The 14,674-nt window shown below is 38.9% G+C and overlaps 1 protein-coding gene across 2 annotated transcripts; it reads left to right on the forward strand.

Moving 5' to 3' along the window:
• The first annotated feature begins 5,372 nt into the window (after positions 1–5,372).
• HMGB2 (high mobility group box 2) lies at positions 5,373–8,106 on the forward strand. Of its 2 annotated transcripts, none has more exons than XM_058720894.1 (5): positions 5,373–5,528; positions 6,125–6,293; positions 6,604–6,749; positions 6,826–7,000; positions 7,561–8,106. In XM_058720894.1, the coding sequence occupies exons 2-5, from the start codon at positions 6,144–6,146 to the stop codon at positions 7,720–7,722; spliced, it is 633 nt and encodes a 210-aa protein (XP_058576877.1). In that variant the 5' UTR covers positions 5,373–5,528; positions 6,125–6,143; the 3' UTR covers positions 7,723–8,106. The 2 variants fall into 2 exon arrangements, with proteins under 2 accessions (XP_058576877.1, XP_058576879.1); XM_058720896.1 differs by having other exon boundaries at positions 5,379–5,528; positions 6,129–6,293.
• The last annotated feature ends 6,568 nt before the right edge of the window (positions 8,107–14,674 follow it).

The following is a 14,674-nucleotide window of genomic DNA, read 5'->3' on the forward strand; positions in this document are numbered from 1 at the left end:
TAGCTCGCTGGGCATATGGTTTTATACATATTAACTTTTATCACTTTTTGAATAATGAAAGACCCTTATCCCTCTTACCATTTGCGCTATTGTTATATATTCTACTTACACAGATTATAAAAAACCACCAAGACATTATTATTATTGTGATTTTAAACAAGTAATAGTCTTTTAAAATTTATATAATTACCCTTGCTTGTGTTCTTTTTTTTTCCCTGAGGATATAGGATTATTTTCCTCAGAACTACTGGCAGTGACTTCTTTCAGCTTTTGTTTGTCCAAAAACTTTATTTTGCCTTAATCTTGAAAGCTTTCCCCTAGATATAAAACAAGGTTGGCAGGTTTTTTTTTCTTTAGCAATTTAAAGATATAACTCCGTGGTCTTCTGGATTTCATAGTTCTGTCGAAGAGTCAGCATCCAGATTTACTGCTTTCTAAAATTTACTCTTTTTTCTGGCTCTTTTAAGATTTTGTTTGTCTTTAGTTTTCAAATTTTATTTATTTATTTATTTATTTATTTATTTATTTATTTATTTATTTATTTGAGAGAGATAGAGAGAGAGGGAGAGAATCTCAAGCAGGCTAGTGTGAACCCTGACAAGGAGCTTGATTCCACAGCCCTGGGATCATGACCTGAGCTGAAACCAAGAGTTGGACTCAACCGAGCTACGCAAGGGCCCGTTTTCAAATTTTTTATTATGATGTGTGCCAGATGATATCTTATACTAAGAGGATCTGACCTTTCCTCTGTTAGGCAGAATCAACCCCTCTAATAGGTAGAAGGATAAGGAGTTCTCTTAATCCAGTGAAGGAATAAGCTGTACGTATCCAGGCTATGCTGTAAAGTTTTAGTAAGACCCAGTTCACCTCTGGCTCATTCCTGTTCTTCAGATATCGTTTCACGGCTTTTGATTGAGGGCTTGGTGGTCTGAGAGACCTGAGAGACTATGGAAGATTTCTGCTTTTTGATGGCTTTGAGTTTTTCTCTCTACCTTCCCACCTACACAGTTTCAAAAAATGGCAAATATCTCAGGAGGAGATCAGTCTTGTGTTTGTGACAGAACCTCTCCCTCTCGCCAGACTTTTATCCAGTAAGCACCATAAAACCTTGGGAGATTTCACTTTGTTTTTAGAATCCTCTGGCAAAATTTTCTAGCCTTCCACACCACCTCAGAATTTAGCCCATGTAGGTAGAAAATAGGTCATTATGTATACTTAGGGGTCCTCTAGTTTCCAACTGTGTTAACCCCACACAGCTGCCAAAAGCTTGCTGGGTTCTCTTTCCCTTAGTAAAAGCCCTTCAACCTGGGATGAGTCCGATTGATCCTCAGTTCCACACTGAAAATCTACAAATTGTTCTCAAAAATCATCAGCACACCTAAAAAGAGCTCTTCTGTGTCTGGAATTTTAGTTTGAATTATTTTCTGATTGCTTCGATAGATCTACAATGTACTTAAAAACATGATTTTTGCAGTTTGTCCTTTTTCCTAATTGTGGCAGTGGAGGCTTTTAGAAAATAAATTACTTTATGGCAGACATCTAGTTCATATTGATTCATAAAAATAGTCAATAGTGTTTTTTTGAAGAAAAACAGAATAACTTTGTTTTCTTACCATTTTTTATTGAAAATGCTGGCAGTAGAATGAAAGACTTAACCTGCATTTCCCTTTCTTCAAAAACATACTGTTGAACTACATCACTAAACTGAATCTCTGGAGTCAGTATACAGTTAGGCCTCAGAACCAGTGGTCTCCCCACAAGTGGATGTGCCTGCTTGATAATACTCTAATATGCTTATCCTTCCCCTCTCTTTTAAAAACAACCTAAAAATATTAAATTTTAATATAAGACTAATCTTTAAGACACTAATGTGTGTGCAGGGTAGTGGTTTTCAGTTTTTTTACATTAACATGGCAACTTGAGGGAATAAGAATTATTTTATATGCAACTAACCTTATGGTAGAGAATATTTAATTTTAGCTAACTGTAGGAGTTAATTAAGAAATAAAAAATAATTATTGAGTTTATTATTTACTGCTTAGTGTATGGTGGGGAGGGAATTTATTAAAAAAAAAAAAAGGAAAAAGTATATAATATTCTCTTTTATCAGGATTTCCCAATCTGGTTTGATGACTAGATTATAAAAAGTCCAAATTTTTAGGATAACTGAATGAAAAAATGATGGGAATTTCAATAGTACAACTCAGTGCATTGCTACACAATCCTGCTAGATTGACATTTTAGATGAATTCCAGTTTATCTACAGAAATAGCTATTATATATATATATATATATATATATATATATATATATATATATATTAGAAGGAACCTACATTGGAAACAACTTCAATCCTCACTCACAATTAGCTTATTGCTAAAAATATAAGTTGTTATAATTGTAAGAAGCTGAACTCAGGTAAAGTTTGGCAAATAAAGTTATATATTCGCATTGTCTGGGGGGAAAGAAAAACCCCTGGTTAAATAATTTTACCAGGAGAATAAAGTGACTAAGTAATATTGTGTAATCTAAAGTTTGGTTTATATAATTTATTACATTTGAACAGCTATAAACTCTTCATCAAATACTGTTTTGAAATAATTAGGCTCACTACTAATTGGTACTCATAACCTAAGGATTTCCTAGAACTTGAGTTCTTTATCTTTTAAAATTTTAATTATAATCTCTTGACCACCTAACAATTGCAAAAGTTCAAGTATTTCTTCCCACATTATGAACACGTATTCACAGAATTATAGAATCATACAACTTAAGAGCTGAATGGTACTTTAGAGATTATCCCCGAAACCTCATTTTATAGTTTGTCAATCAAAAGCCTAGAAATGTTCAGTGTACTGTTCAAGATCACAAGCCCTTGCTGGATTTTAAGTTATGCATTCTTTTTGAAAAACATAAACACTTTCCTTTTCATCATCTTTTAGGAAGATACATCATACTAATAATAATAAATTTAGAACATTATTTTTTAAATACATGAAATTGATGTGTTCCTAAAAAGAAATGTCTTTAAGTTTTAGAAAACAATCTTCTTTTCCTATTTAGAACCATAACAAGAGTAGAAACAAGAGAAAGACCTTCAGTATTACCTATTTATAGGACATTTTAGTTTTCTGATGAAGTCAAAACAGTATACCAGGTAATTTGTAATAGTGAACCAAACCTCAAGTATTTAGCTCATCTTTACAGAACTGGGACTAGATTTTGTGTGTGTGCTACCAGATTCTGTGTATAGGTTTTATTAAAAAAAAAAAAAGAAAGATAGAAAGAAAAAAGAAAAGGGTGCTTCTGTAACCAACAATTGTGTAGATCTCACTTAAATTTTATTTATCACTTTCCAGTGCTTTTTGATGTTACTTCTAGGCCAGGAAGTACAGCCTAAGAATAAAGTCTTAGTATCCAAATTAAAAGTAAATTGAATATGGAAATGTTTTCCTGTTCTCCACTGTGACGGAGTAAAGAATGGAAATTGGTGTGAGCAGGGTTGGTTCCTTCTCAGGGTTGAGGAAGATTCCAGGCCTCTCTCCTTACCTTGTAAATGGCTAACTTCTCCCTGTGTCTTTTCACATTGTCTAACCTCTATGCCTTTCTCTGGGTCCAAATTCCCCTATTTATAAGAACACCACTCATTGGATTAGGGGCCTGTTCACCTCCATATATAATATATACTTCATCTTAACTGATTACATCTGCAACGACCCTATTTTCAAATAAGGTCACAGCCAGAACTGTGCTATAAAAAGCACATAAAAATCCAAATTAACAAATCATACTACATTATTCAAAGAGCAGTAAACATTACACTTTAAAAATTTATTTATAAATTCAGTGGCATTAGTACACTCACAACGTTAGCAACCAGTATCCATTTCCAAGGAAAATACATTTGTAAAAATCTAGTTTTTAATAGTAAATCTAGGTAAAGAGCTGCTAGTTCTGAGTTATTATTGACTACGGTTGCTGTATATAAAACCAAACAGACACAGTCTAACATTTAAAGCCAGTGAATTTACTGAGAAAACAAGAGAATATTTAAAATGTGTTGAAACCCAACAGTACAACACGTGGGCCAATAGGAAAAAACAGACCTCAAAACCAAACGCGACACAGAAGTAGCATACTAAGATGTCAGTGAAAGTCCTGCTACTTTGGGGAAAGCAGCCTGTGATGCTAGTAAGCAGTAAGGTAGCTTTGGTGCGCTCTAACTGAAACGAAGATTCTCAACCTGGGGCTGGAAGAGTTTGTAAAACGCTGCAAAATGCGCCTGGCGAATATAAGCAGTTGGTGGGTGCGGAGCATTCATTGCTTCTATGGTCGTCTCGACAGATCTTTGATTTTAAACAATTTTTACATTTTCATATAAGAGGCACAAGACGTGAATACCGAGGTGACACCTAGGCTAGGCAGAAGGGGCGGGCCAACGCCAGGAATCCGATTTCTCTGCGCAGCGCTCCCGAAAGGCTGAGCCGGGGCCAGCCAGGCGGGCCCAGCCGGGAGTCCAGACCCGGAGGGAGGGGGGCGGAGCCAGGGGAGATAACTCCCACCTCCAACCCTTCGGGACCCCAGGGCGCCCTTGTTTACCTCCGGGTAAGGGGCACCCGAGACAAAGGGGGGGAGGGAGGGACCTGCCGAGGGAAACTCTACCGGCGGAAAACGCCTCGCTCAAAAATCTTTTCGTAACACCTTACAAGAGGGGGAACAGCCACCCTCCCGCGACCCCCGCGCCCACCCCCAGGTTCCCCCCTACCTCCGGTCTCGGGTTCTACCCTAGCCTCAGCGAAAACGGGAGGAGCTAGGCAATAGGCTCCTTCCTCAGCTTCTGTTTGTTATTTTTTGGACCCTGCGGGGGTCACACGGCCCAGCGACTACAGCTCAGGAGACAACGCTGCAGGGCCTAATTGGGGCTGAGGAGACAGGACCTGGTCAGTGGTCGGAGAAGGGGGAGGGCAGGCTGCTTCTGTTACCTTAGCGCCTGGAAACCTTGCCGCCGCCGCAGACCCCTTGAGGACAACCCTGTTTCCTGACTTAGTATTTTTAAATCTGGCGGGGCTTTCCCTTTCAGGCCAACCACTCCCCCCGTTTACGGCCCCAGCCAGTCAGAGTCAGGCCCGCCATTTTTCAAACCCTTTTCCCGCCGCCAATCAGGATCGAGCAGTACATTCCTCTCCTGACCGGTTCTAACGGGTCTGGGAGTTAACGACCTGGGCGACCCACCGAACCTGCTAGGCTGGGGCTGGAGGGACGGGCCTGGCGAGACATTGACCAATCGGAGGCCTCTGTGGCGTGGGGGCGGGGCCTGCGAGGGTTTGAATAATCACCAGAACCAATCAGAGAGGCGGGGGTGTGATCTGTGGCCCGGCTCGTCAAGTTACCGTGGCGCGGAGAACTCTGCAAAACAAGAGGCTGAGGATTGCGTTAGCGATAAACCAGTTCACGCCGGAGCCCTGGGAAGGAAGCGTCTCTGTTGGATCCGGCCCCTCCGCGGGACTCTGAGGAAAAGCTACCACCAGGCAAGAAGCCCCTTTAGCCCCTCCGTGTTGGTGGGCCTGCCCTTCCCCCTTTCCTCCTACCCTTATAGCTGGGCCGGGTGCTGTGGCTCTCGGGGGTTCGACCCGGCGAGCGGAATCTGGGGTGCGGGCCGGTGAGGGCCAGGGACTGTGGAGGGCGGGCGGGCGGTCGGGGCCGGCGGGAGGGCGGGAAGCTCATCCGGGCCCGGTTTCAGTCGTTTTTTGTTTTTTTGTTTTTGTTTTTGAATGTCGGTCGCGAGGCGACAACTCTTTGGGGCCGGCGACGTGGAAGCCGGGGGAACGTTTCTGTCAGGAAGGGTGTTTCGCCGGCGCCCCCGGCGTTCCCTTCCTCGGGCGGGGGCCGGGCGGCGGCGTTTCGGGCCTTCGGGAGAGACGCGGTGCCCGCGCGCGAGGAGCCCGGCCGCGGCGGCCCCGGTCGGTGCCGGGAGGAGGGCGTGTGCGCGGAGGCGGCCGCCCGGGGCGGGCTGGCGGGGGAGCCTGGCGCCGGCCGCCTTCCTCGCGAGAGGGGGCGGGCGCGCTTTTGGGCGGGAAGCCGAGCCCCGCCGGCGTCCGCCCACCGCTCGTCTTGTCCCCGCTAGGTAGACGCCGTCTGTCACCATGGGCAAAGGAGACCCCAACAAGCCGCGGGGCAAGATGTCCTCGTACGCCTTCTTCGTGCAGACCTGCCGGGAAGAGCACAAGAAGAAGCACCCAGACTCTTCGGTCAATTTCGCCGAATTCTCCAAGAAATGTTCCGAGAGATGGAAGGTGAGACCGGAATTCGGACAGAGCTAAGGGCTTTTCAGGTGTGTTGTTTTCTTGGCTAGGACCTTAACCAGGTAGGTCACTTGTCACCTTCAACTTTCCTACGGGGGGGTGGGGGGGGGTGACCCGCCCAGATACTTTATTTAGAGTTTTGGGCAGATGGCTTTAGGTTTTTGTTGGCTTCTAAGACTGCTAAAAGTAGAAGGCTGCTAACCAAGGAAAATGTGGCCCTTAAGGATGATCTCGAGCTTTTTTTGGGATGTATGTAGCTTACGGTTTTGCTGTACTTTGACTGCTCCTTTCATGCCCATAGACCATGTCTGCGAAGGAAAAGTCGAAATTTGAAGATATGGCAAAAAGTGACAAAGCTCGCTATGACAGGGAGATGAAAAATTATGTTCCTCCCAAAGGTGACAAGAAAGGAAAGAAGAAAGACCCCAATGCTCCTAAAAGGCCTCCGTAAGTTCCTTTTAAAATCAGTCAGATTGCCCCTTTAATTTTCCATTCCGTATATTCACTGTTGGCTTCCTTTCAGGTCTGCATTCTTCCTGTTTTGTTCTGAACATCGCCCAAAGATCAAAAGTGAACACCCTGGTTTATCCATTGGGGATACTGCAAAAAAATTGGGTGAAATGTGGTCTGAACAGTCAGCCAAAGATAAACAACCATATGAACAGAAGGCGGCTAAGCTAAAGGAGAAGTATGAAAAGGTACGTTCCTAACCTTTTTAAAGCCAAGGTTAAGGTAAGATATCTTCCAAATAAGGATTTTAGAAATGGGTATGAACTACAGAGTTAGGAAGTTAATCTTGTATTTATGGTTGTCAGCTGCCTATGGAGAAGGTCTAGTGAAAAATGACACACTTAACATACGCAAATTGAAACTTCCTTTCTTTTAACTGAAACCGGTGTTGGTAGCGTTGGTAGATTCCTGTATATGGACTCGTGTGTAGTTCTAGGTCTCTTAGTTTTAAGAAACAGATATGTTGGAGGAGCAGATAGGTTGTTTTATGTAGATGTGTCTGAGATGTGAGGTTTTAAATGGATATTGGTAGTGAAAGTTCTGACATGTTGTATATATAACCCCATCATTTAAAATCATTAGCCTTCTAAAGCCTAGAGGGAACAAATGCTCTCAACTGAGGTAGACTTTGAATACCTTTTTAGACAGGGTTATTGGTCAATAATCTTCAATTGTTTATAACTTTGTGGTTTTCACAGTTGAGTAATGACACCGGATGCTGATTTTATTTTTTTTGACAATATTTCAGGATATTGCTGCATATCGCGCCAAGGGCAAAAGTGAAGCGGGAAAGAAGGGCCCTGGTAGGCCTACAGGTTCAAAGAAGAAGAATGAACCAGAGGATGAGGAGGAAGAGGAGGAGGAGGAGGAAGATGAAGATGATGAGGAAGAGGAGGAAGATGAAGAATAAATGGCTGTCCTGTAATGATATGTGTGGAGTGTGCGTGTGTGCTCAGGCAATTGTTTTGCTAAGAATGTGAATTCAAGTGCAGCTCAATATTAGCTTCAGTATAAAAACTGTACAGATTTTTGTATAGCTGATAAGATTCTTTGTAGAGAAAATACTTTTTTAAGAATGCAGGTTGTAGCTTTTTGAGGGGCTACTACATACAGTTAGATTTTAAAGCTTCTGATGTTGAATGTTTCTAAATATTTAATGGTTTTCTTAATTTCTTGACTTGTGTATTGTAGCACAGCAAACTTGTAGGAATTAGTATCAATAGTAAATTTGGGTTTTTTAGAATTTTGCGTTTTGTTTTTTAAAAAAAATTTTGTAATAAAATTATGTATATTATATCTATTGTCTTTGTCTTAATGTGCTATGCTTTCTCTTTAAAAATACTTGTGGTCTGGAACTGTTGACTTTTTCTTGTATTTCTGCCTAATAGTTCTTAAACACATTGATTTAGTTGATTTAGTAAAATAATTTGGTTTAAAAGAAAGTTAAACATGCCCATATTCCGATTTACAAAGTTTTTTTAAAAACAACTGGAATTAATGAACTTCAAAAATTGGTGCGGTTTTACAAAATGAGTTAAGTTTTGTTCTTGACACTGCTATTCATTTATTAGCTAACTTGTCCCTTGGGTTGTTTTTTTTTTTTTTAACTGACTATCTTTAGGGAAACTTTAAAATGAGGCAGAGGAGCTGGTATATAGTGAGTCCATACCTAAAAACAAACTTTTAAAAACCCTCATTAGTAACAGGTTAAGTTTTCTGTTAGGAACTAGTTCAAAGTAGATTACCAGAGTGAATTTTGAACAAAGTCTTCAAAATTGGTGCGGTCTTAAGCTTTAGAATTTTGGGTGACCTAACAAAGCTTTCAAGGTGGTTATTGTGATCTGCCATGACTAAATTTCCTCAGGATTTGTATTTACTAGGAAGAGCAGTTATTTGAGAAATGCTCATTTGAGGGAACAATTGTTTCTATTTGAATTTAGATAGCTATTTTGAATAGTTAATCAGAGACTTCTAATGAAAGTTGACCTGTTGGCCAAGTGATCACAGAACAAATCTATTTGTTAAATAGTTAAATCTGACAATCCTGGTTACCTATCAAGCTTAAAATAGCCAACATTCAATTACCAATACTCCCTTCACAGCATTTTAATATTAAAGAAAAGCATTAAAACTATTCAAAACCTATCTAAGATGTTAAAATAGTTGCTTCTAAAACTGAAATAGGGTAAAAGTCTGTTTTCTTAATGATTTCTAAGTCTGTAAATTAGACCCATTAAGCAGATTAATCAGATTTCTTGTTATCTTTTTCGGGGTTTTTCTGACTGCTTCAGTTCTGTACTTTATAATATAAAAACACCTCATGTGTCTTAAGCTGTGAACAACTCATTCTTGTAATTAAGAACTGCTCCGCAGTAGGTTCAGGATTTGGGGTGAGTAATGTTTGGTATTTTCTAAGTGTGGATCAAAATTTCAAATACCTCTGTAAAATTACATCAGTAAATTTTCAAGACTAGGTGACTTCAAGGAGTGGTTATGTTGGAAAGCATTGAAATAGTGTTTAAGAATTAAGTTCCATCCCAGACCTGCTGATACTTGGAAGTGTTTATGAAAACTCCACCCCCTTCCTTTTTTTAATTAGAAAAAAAATAGATTGTGTCTTGATAGAAAATGTAAAAGAGCTATGTAATGGATAATTTATACCCTTACTTGATTCCCAACTACTTGGTTCTCCCAAGAGGCAACCACAATAATGCAGTAATTTATCCTTCAATAGAGACTTAAGCATAAAGAATCCTGCATATACATGGATGTAAATGCTACACAAATGGAAGCTTTATGTATTGTTCTGTCCCTTATTACCATTTTAGAGATTCTATCAATACAGTATAACACTGTATTGATAACACAGTATAACAGTATAATACAGCTGACACTTTTGATAGCTGCATGGTATCCCCTTGGATAGAGTATAATTTAATCTATTATCTAGATTATATCTGTATCTATTATATCTATATAATCTAGGTATTATAATAATACCTAAAAGTATTTTAAAGAACAATATTGTGAATACTTTTATATGATTTCAAGAAATACACATTTTAAGATTTGCTGAGTATAATAGCCAGAACCTGTACAGTTGACCCTTGGAACAATATGGGGGTGATGGGCACCAACCCCTGCCCCTAATGCAGTCAAAAATCTGCATACAACTTTTGACTCCCCAAAAACTTTACTTCTAGCTATTGACCAAAACCTGTACTGGTAATATAGTTGATTAACATACTTCGTTATATGTATTTTGTATTGTATTCTTGAAGCAAGCTAGAGGAAAAAAAATGTTTCTTAATTATAAGAAAACCATAAAGTATATTTATAGTATTGTACTGTAAAAAATCCACGTGTAAGTGGACATTCACAGTTCAAACCTAAGTTGTTCAAGGGTCAACTGTACTTGGTATATGCTAGGAACTGCTCTTATGTTCTGTTAACTTACTAAAGCCTGCCAAAATTGCCCTCTATAGAGATTGTATTAATATGCCACAGCAATGAATGTTTTAGAGTGTCTATTTCCTCACCTCAGCAACATAACAGTTACCATTTTTTTTTTTTTTTTTTTTTTTTTTTTTTTTTTACTTGTTTTGAGAGACTGTGAGCAGGAAAGGGGCAGAGAGAGAGGGAGAGAGAATTCCAAGCAGGCTCTGAACTGTCAGCACAGAGCCTGATGTGGGGCTCGAACTCATGAAATTATGAGGTCAAGACCTGAGCCGAAACTGAGTCAGATGCTTAACCCGACTGAGCCACCCAGGTACCCCAGTTATCAAACTTTTTAATCTTAACTATTCTGATATTCTGATATATAAAAAATGGTTTCTCCTATTATGAGTTCGAGCATAGTTTTACATTTAAGAGCCATTTATGTCCTTTGGTCTTCTAACTGGTCTTCGTATTAGTGATTTGTGAAGATTAAGGGAAGTGACCCTTTTGTGACCTGCATTGTAAATATTTGTCATTTGTCTTTTGACTTTATGTTTTCTTTCCACAAGAATCTATTTTTATGTAGGCAATTTTACTCTGGTGGTGTGGGGAGGTCTTTCCCACTCAAAGATTATAGAAAATTATCTGCCTTACTTAAAAAAAAATTATTAATTAAATCTTTGATCCTTCTGGAATTTATTTTGGCTAAGGACTTAAGTGGCTCAAATTTCTTTCTTTCCAGATGGCAGCTACTACTTTTGGTCTTTTTATTTGTAAAAGGTGGGTTAGAAGATCCTGAGGTTTCTCATGTATCAATGCAATCAGTTGCAAACTTGCTCCATAGATGACAGCATGCCTTTTTGTAATTATTTTAACTGCATTATTTACTAAGTAGTAAATCATAAGCTTGCCTTAATACTAGTACAAATACAGCATTATCTTAAACCTGACTATTACCACATATGTCACTAAAAATACTTTACAAAGCAGCAATGATTTTATTTTTGGGGGAATAGCAAGAAGAAATATAAAGGAGCTGTTAGGTCCCTGCATAAGATCCAGTCCTTTTAAAATAAGACATCTCTCTAGAAATAACCCATTTTTGGATTCGTTTTCATAAGATAACTATTGGAGACGATGGCGTTTTCAGAGAAAGAATATTGGCAAGAAATGCAAAGATGTATAGAGCATACACAGGGAAAAGGGCTGGATGTGTTGAAGTGATGAGCATACAAGAAAGTAAGCTCAATGAAGGCAATTAATTTTTTTGTTTGTGTATAATGCTCGGTACCCTGTGCCAGAAACATAGTAGGTCTTCTATAAATGTTTATAAACAAAATGCCCAAGAAGAGGCAGCTACTGTTTAACTTAGTCCTGCAAATATGGACTAAGTTATGGAAATATGAGTGTAAGATTCCCAAATACCCTAAAATTTCAAGTGGAAACAGAAATCTAGATTTTTTTTTTTTTTTTAAGTGAAATGTGAATCCTAAATGTTGGCAATGAATTCAACAGGGTCAAAGAAAACATCTACAGGTAAGATTCTAGAAGTTTGCCACTTCTATAAATTAAATAGGTAAATGTAAGATTATTACTAATATTGAGTTAGACCTCTTGATAAAAGTTTATGTATGCCTTCCAGCTGAGCATTGTTTTTGTAGTTGTATAAGAAACTCTTCTCACCCTGATAGGAAACTCCTGTAGCTTCTTATCGTGTAGTAAAGGTACCTATAGACATTGTTTCTGAGGTCTTAGTGGAATTCCATTTTGTTCCTGGGCCTCTCTGTTCTTTTGGACTTACAGTGCGGACTCCCTCAGTGAGCCTCCTCCTAGGAATTAAATAGTGGGCTCAGGAGCAAAATTGTCCATTAAAAGAAAAGAAAAATAACTTTTAAGCAACATGTAGCATCAAACTTGAGAACTGGAAATGACCTTTATATCAAATGATCCAGTCTCCTTCCTCAAGAAGACATGGAAATCAACGAGGATAATATCCTAGGGCATCAGGTAAGACAATAAAACACTAATCCACTTATATTTGTTATGTTATCCTTTGATTCTTAACATTTTCCCAATGAAGATGAAATGGCTTATATAAAGGACAAATTAAAATACAGGGGGCACCTAGCTGACTCGGTTTGGTTGGGCATGTGATGCTTGATCTTTGGGTTGTGAGTTTGAGCCCACGTTGGGCATACAGATTACTAAAGAAAAAATACAGACAAAGGGAAAAACAGGGTTATGAGGAAGAGGAGCTTACCCTTGGGACTCAGAGTTTGAGTAGGTCTCTGTTTCTTACTGGTTTGATAGCATCAGACAAGTCATGTAACCTTTCAATTTCCTTATCTATAAAATAAGAAATTTTGAGGATTAAATGAGGTAATACATTTAAGACACTTAGCTTGGTGGCAAGACATAGTAAATAATAAATATTAGCTAAAAGTATACATAACAGCATGTAGGTATGGGTTAATATAGTTGCTATGGCTAATAGTATCAGGTTCAGTTCTGAGATTTTTCAAATCACTTTATTTTGTTTTTTTCATCATGATAAATGTACTCCCTATGTACTTCCCATCCCCTATTTCACCCATCCCCTAACCCACCTCTCCTCTATTAACCACCTGTTGTGTTTCTTGGTTTCTCTCATTTCTTTTCCTTTGCTTGTTTCTTAAATTCCACATGAGTGAGATCACATGGTATTTGTCTCTGACTTATTTTGCTTAGCATTATACTCTCTAGCTCTATCCATGTTGTTGCAAATGGCAAGGTTTCATTATTTTTTATGGCTGGGTAATATTCCATTATGTAAGTGCCACATCTTTATCCAATTGTCTACAAAAGGCCACTTGGGCTACTTCTGTATCTTTGCTGTTGTCAATGCTGCAATAAATATGGGGGTGCATCTATCCGTTTGAATTAGTGTTTTTGTATTTTTCTGGGTAAATACCTAGTAATGCAATTACTGGATCATAGGGTAGTTCTATTTTAAATTTTTTCAGGAATCCAGTTCTGAGATTTTTGACCCTCAAGGTAGAGAGAAAAATGTTACATGGAAAACAAATTCCTCCCACGTGGTTCTGGAGGTACTGATACTGGAGTTATGTCCTTGCCTTTGTGTCCTTATGTCCTTGACTCCCAATACTAAATGTGAGCTTGGACAAGTTATTTAATCTATCACATATAGATGTGTGACTTCCTGTTTCAGTTGCTTTTGATTTTACGAAAGTGCTGATGTCTTGGGAATTGCCTTTTTCACTTAACATTGTCTTACTGACTTGTTTATAGTCACTTCATTCAGATTCATTGCTGTGTAATGTTGATGGGTATTTAGGTTGTTCTTGGAGGTTTTGCTATTGTAAATGGCAGTGCTTTAAAAATTCCTGTACCAGTCTCCTGGTATTCAAGTGCACTCCCTCCCCTCCAGTAACCTGCCCTGTAAATTCCAGCTGTCCCAGCAGCCCAACTCTATTATTTGCTTCTTCAGCTCAGCAATACCACCACTGTTTGCGCTCCACTTTCCTGTACCTTGATCACAAAAGTTCTCCGAGGCAGACAGACATGGTAAACCTAGTATTCACCTTGCATGTTTCCTTTCCCTTGAGTATCATAGTCTACTTTGCCTATTAATCAATTCCTCAAAACATGTCATGGCCAGAAATGGAAGTCTTTTCAGCTGTATTTTCTACTCAAAATTTTAGTTTTGTTTTTTTTCTATGTTTAAGCATTAACGCAGTTGGGAGTTTATTTGGCCATGTGAAAAGTCCAAGAGAAATTTCATTCATTGAAAAAAAATTTTTTAATGTTTATTTATGAGAGAGACAGAGTGCAAGTGGGGGAGGGGCAGAGAGAGGGTGACACAGAATCCAAAGCAGGGTCCAGGCTCTGAGCTGTCAGCAAGAGCCCAATGCATGGCTTGAACCCACGAACCGTGAGATCATGACCTGATCTGAAGTTGGACACTCAACCAACTGAGCCATCTAGGTGTCCTGAGAAATTTCATTTAAAGATAATTAAAGACTACATTATCCTAAACATGCTTCAAGACACACTTAGTTCTATCTGAGGGTTAAATTAGACCACTGAAAATTACATTTTACGCATGGAGGTGAGGTCAAGATCATTTTTTCCAGTATTGAGAAATGAGAAACCATTTTACCCCCAACTTAAAAAGCAGCTTAACTAGTGAGCTTCATTTCTTCATTTGTAAAGTGTAAATGTTAGCTCCTATATGAAACACAGGTACACACAAATAGCCTTTATGTAGGGTTTTCAGTGTAGCTGTCTTCTGATTAAAAACAAATTTTAAGACTTTGAAGCCAGATAATAGCGAATGTTTATATTACCTTGACTGTATGCCAGGAACTGTCCAAACCACTTTATGTATGTTCATACAATCCTAATAAAATTCCTTGAAATAGGCT

The sequence above is a fragment of the Neofelis nebulosa genome, chromosome 3 (assembly GCF_028018385.1).
Source record: "Neofelis nebulosa isolate mNeoNeb1 chromosome 3, mNeoNeb1.pri, whole genome shotgun sequence".
NCBI lineage: Eukaryota > Metazoa > Chordata > Mammalia > Carnivora > Felidae > Neofelis > Neofelis nebulosa.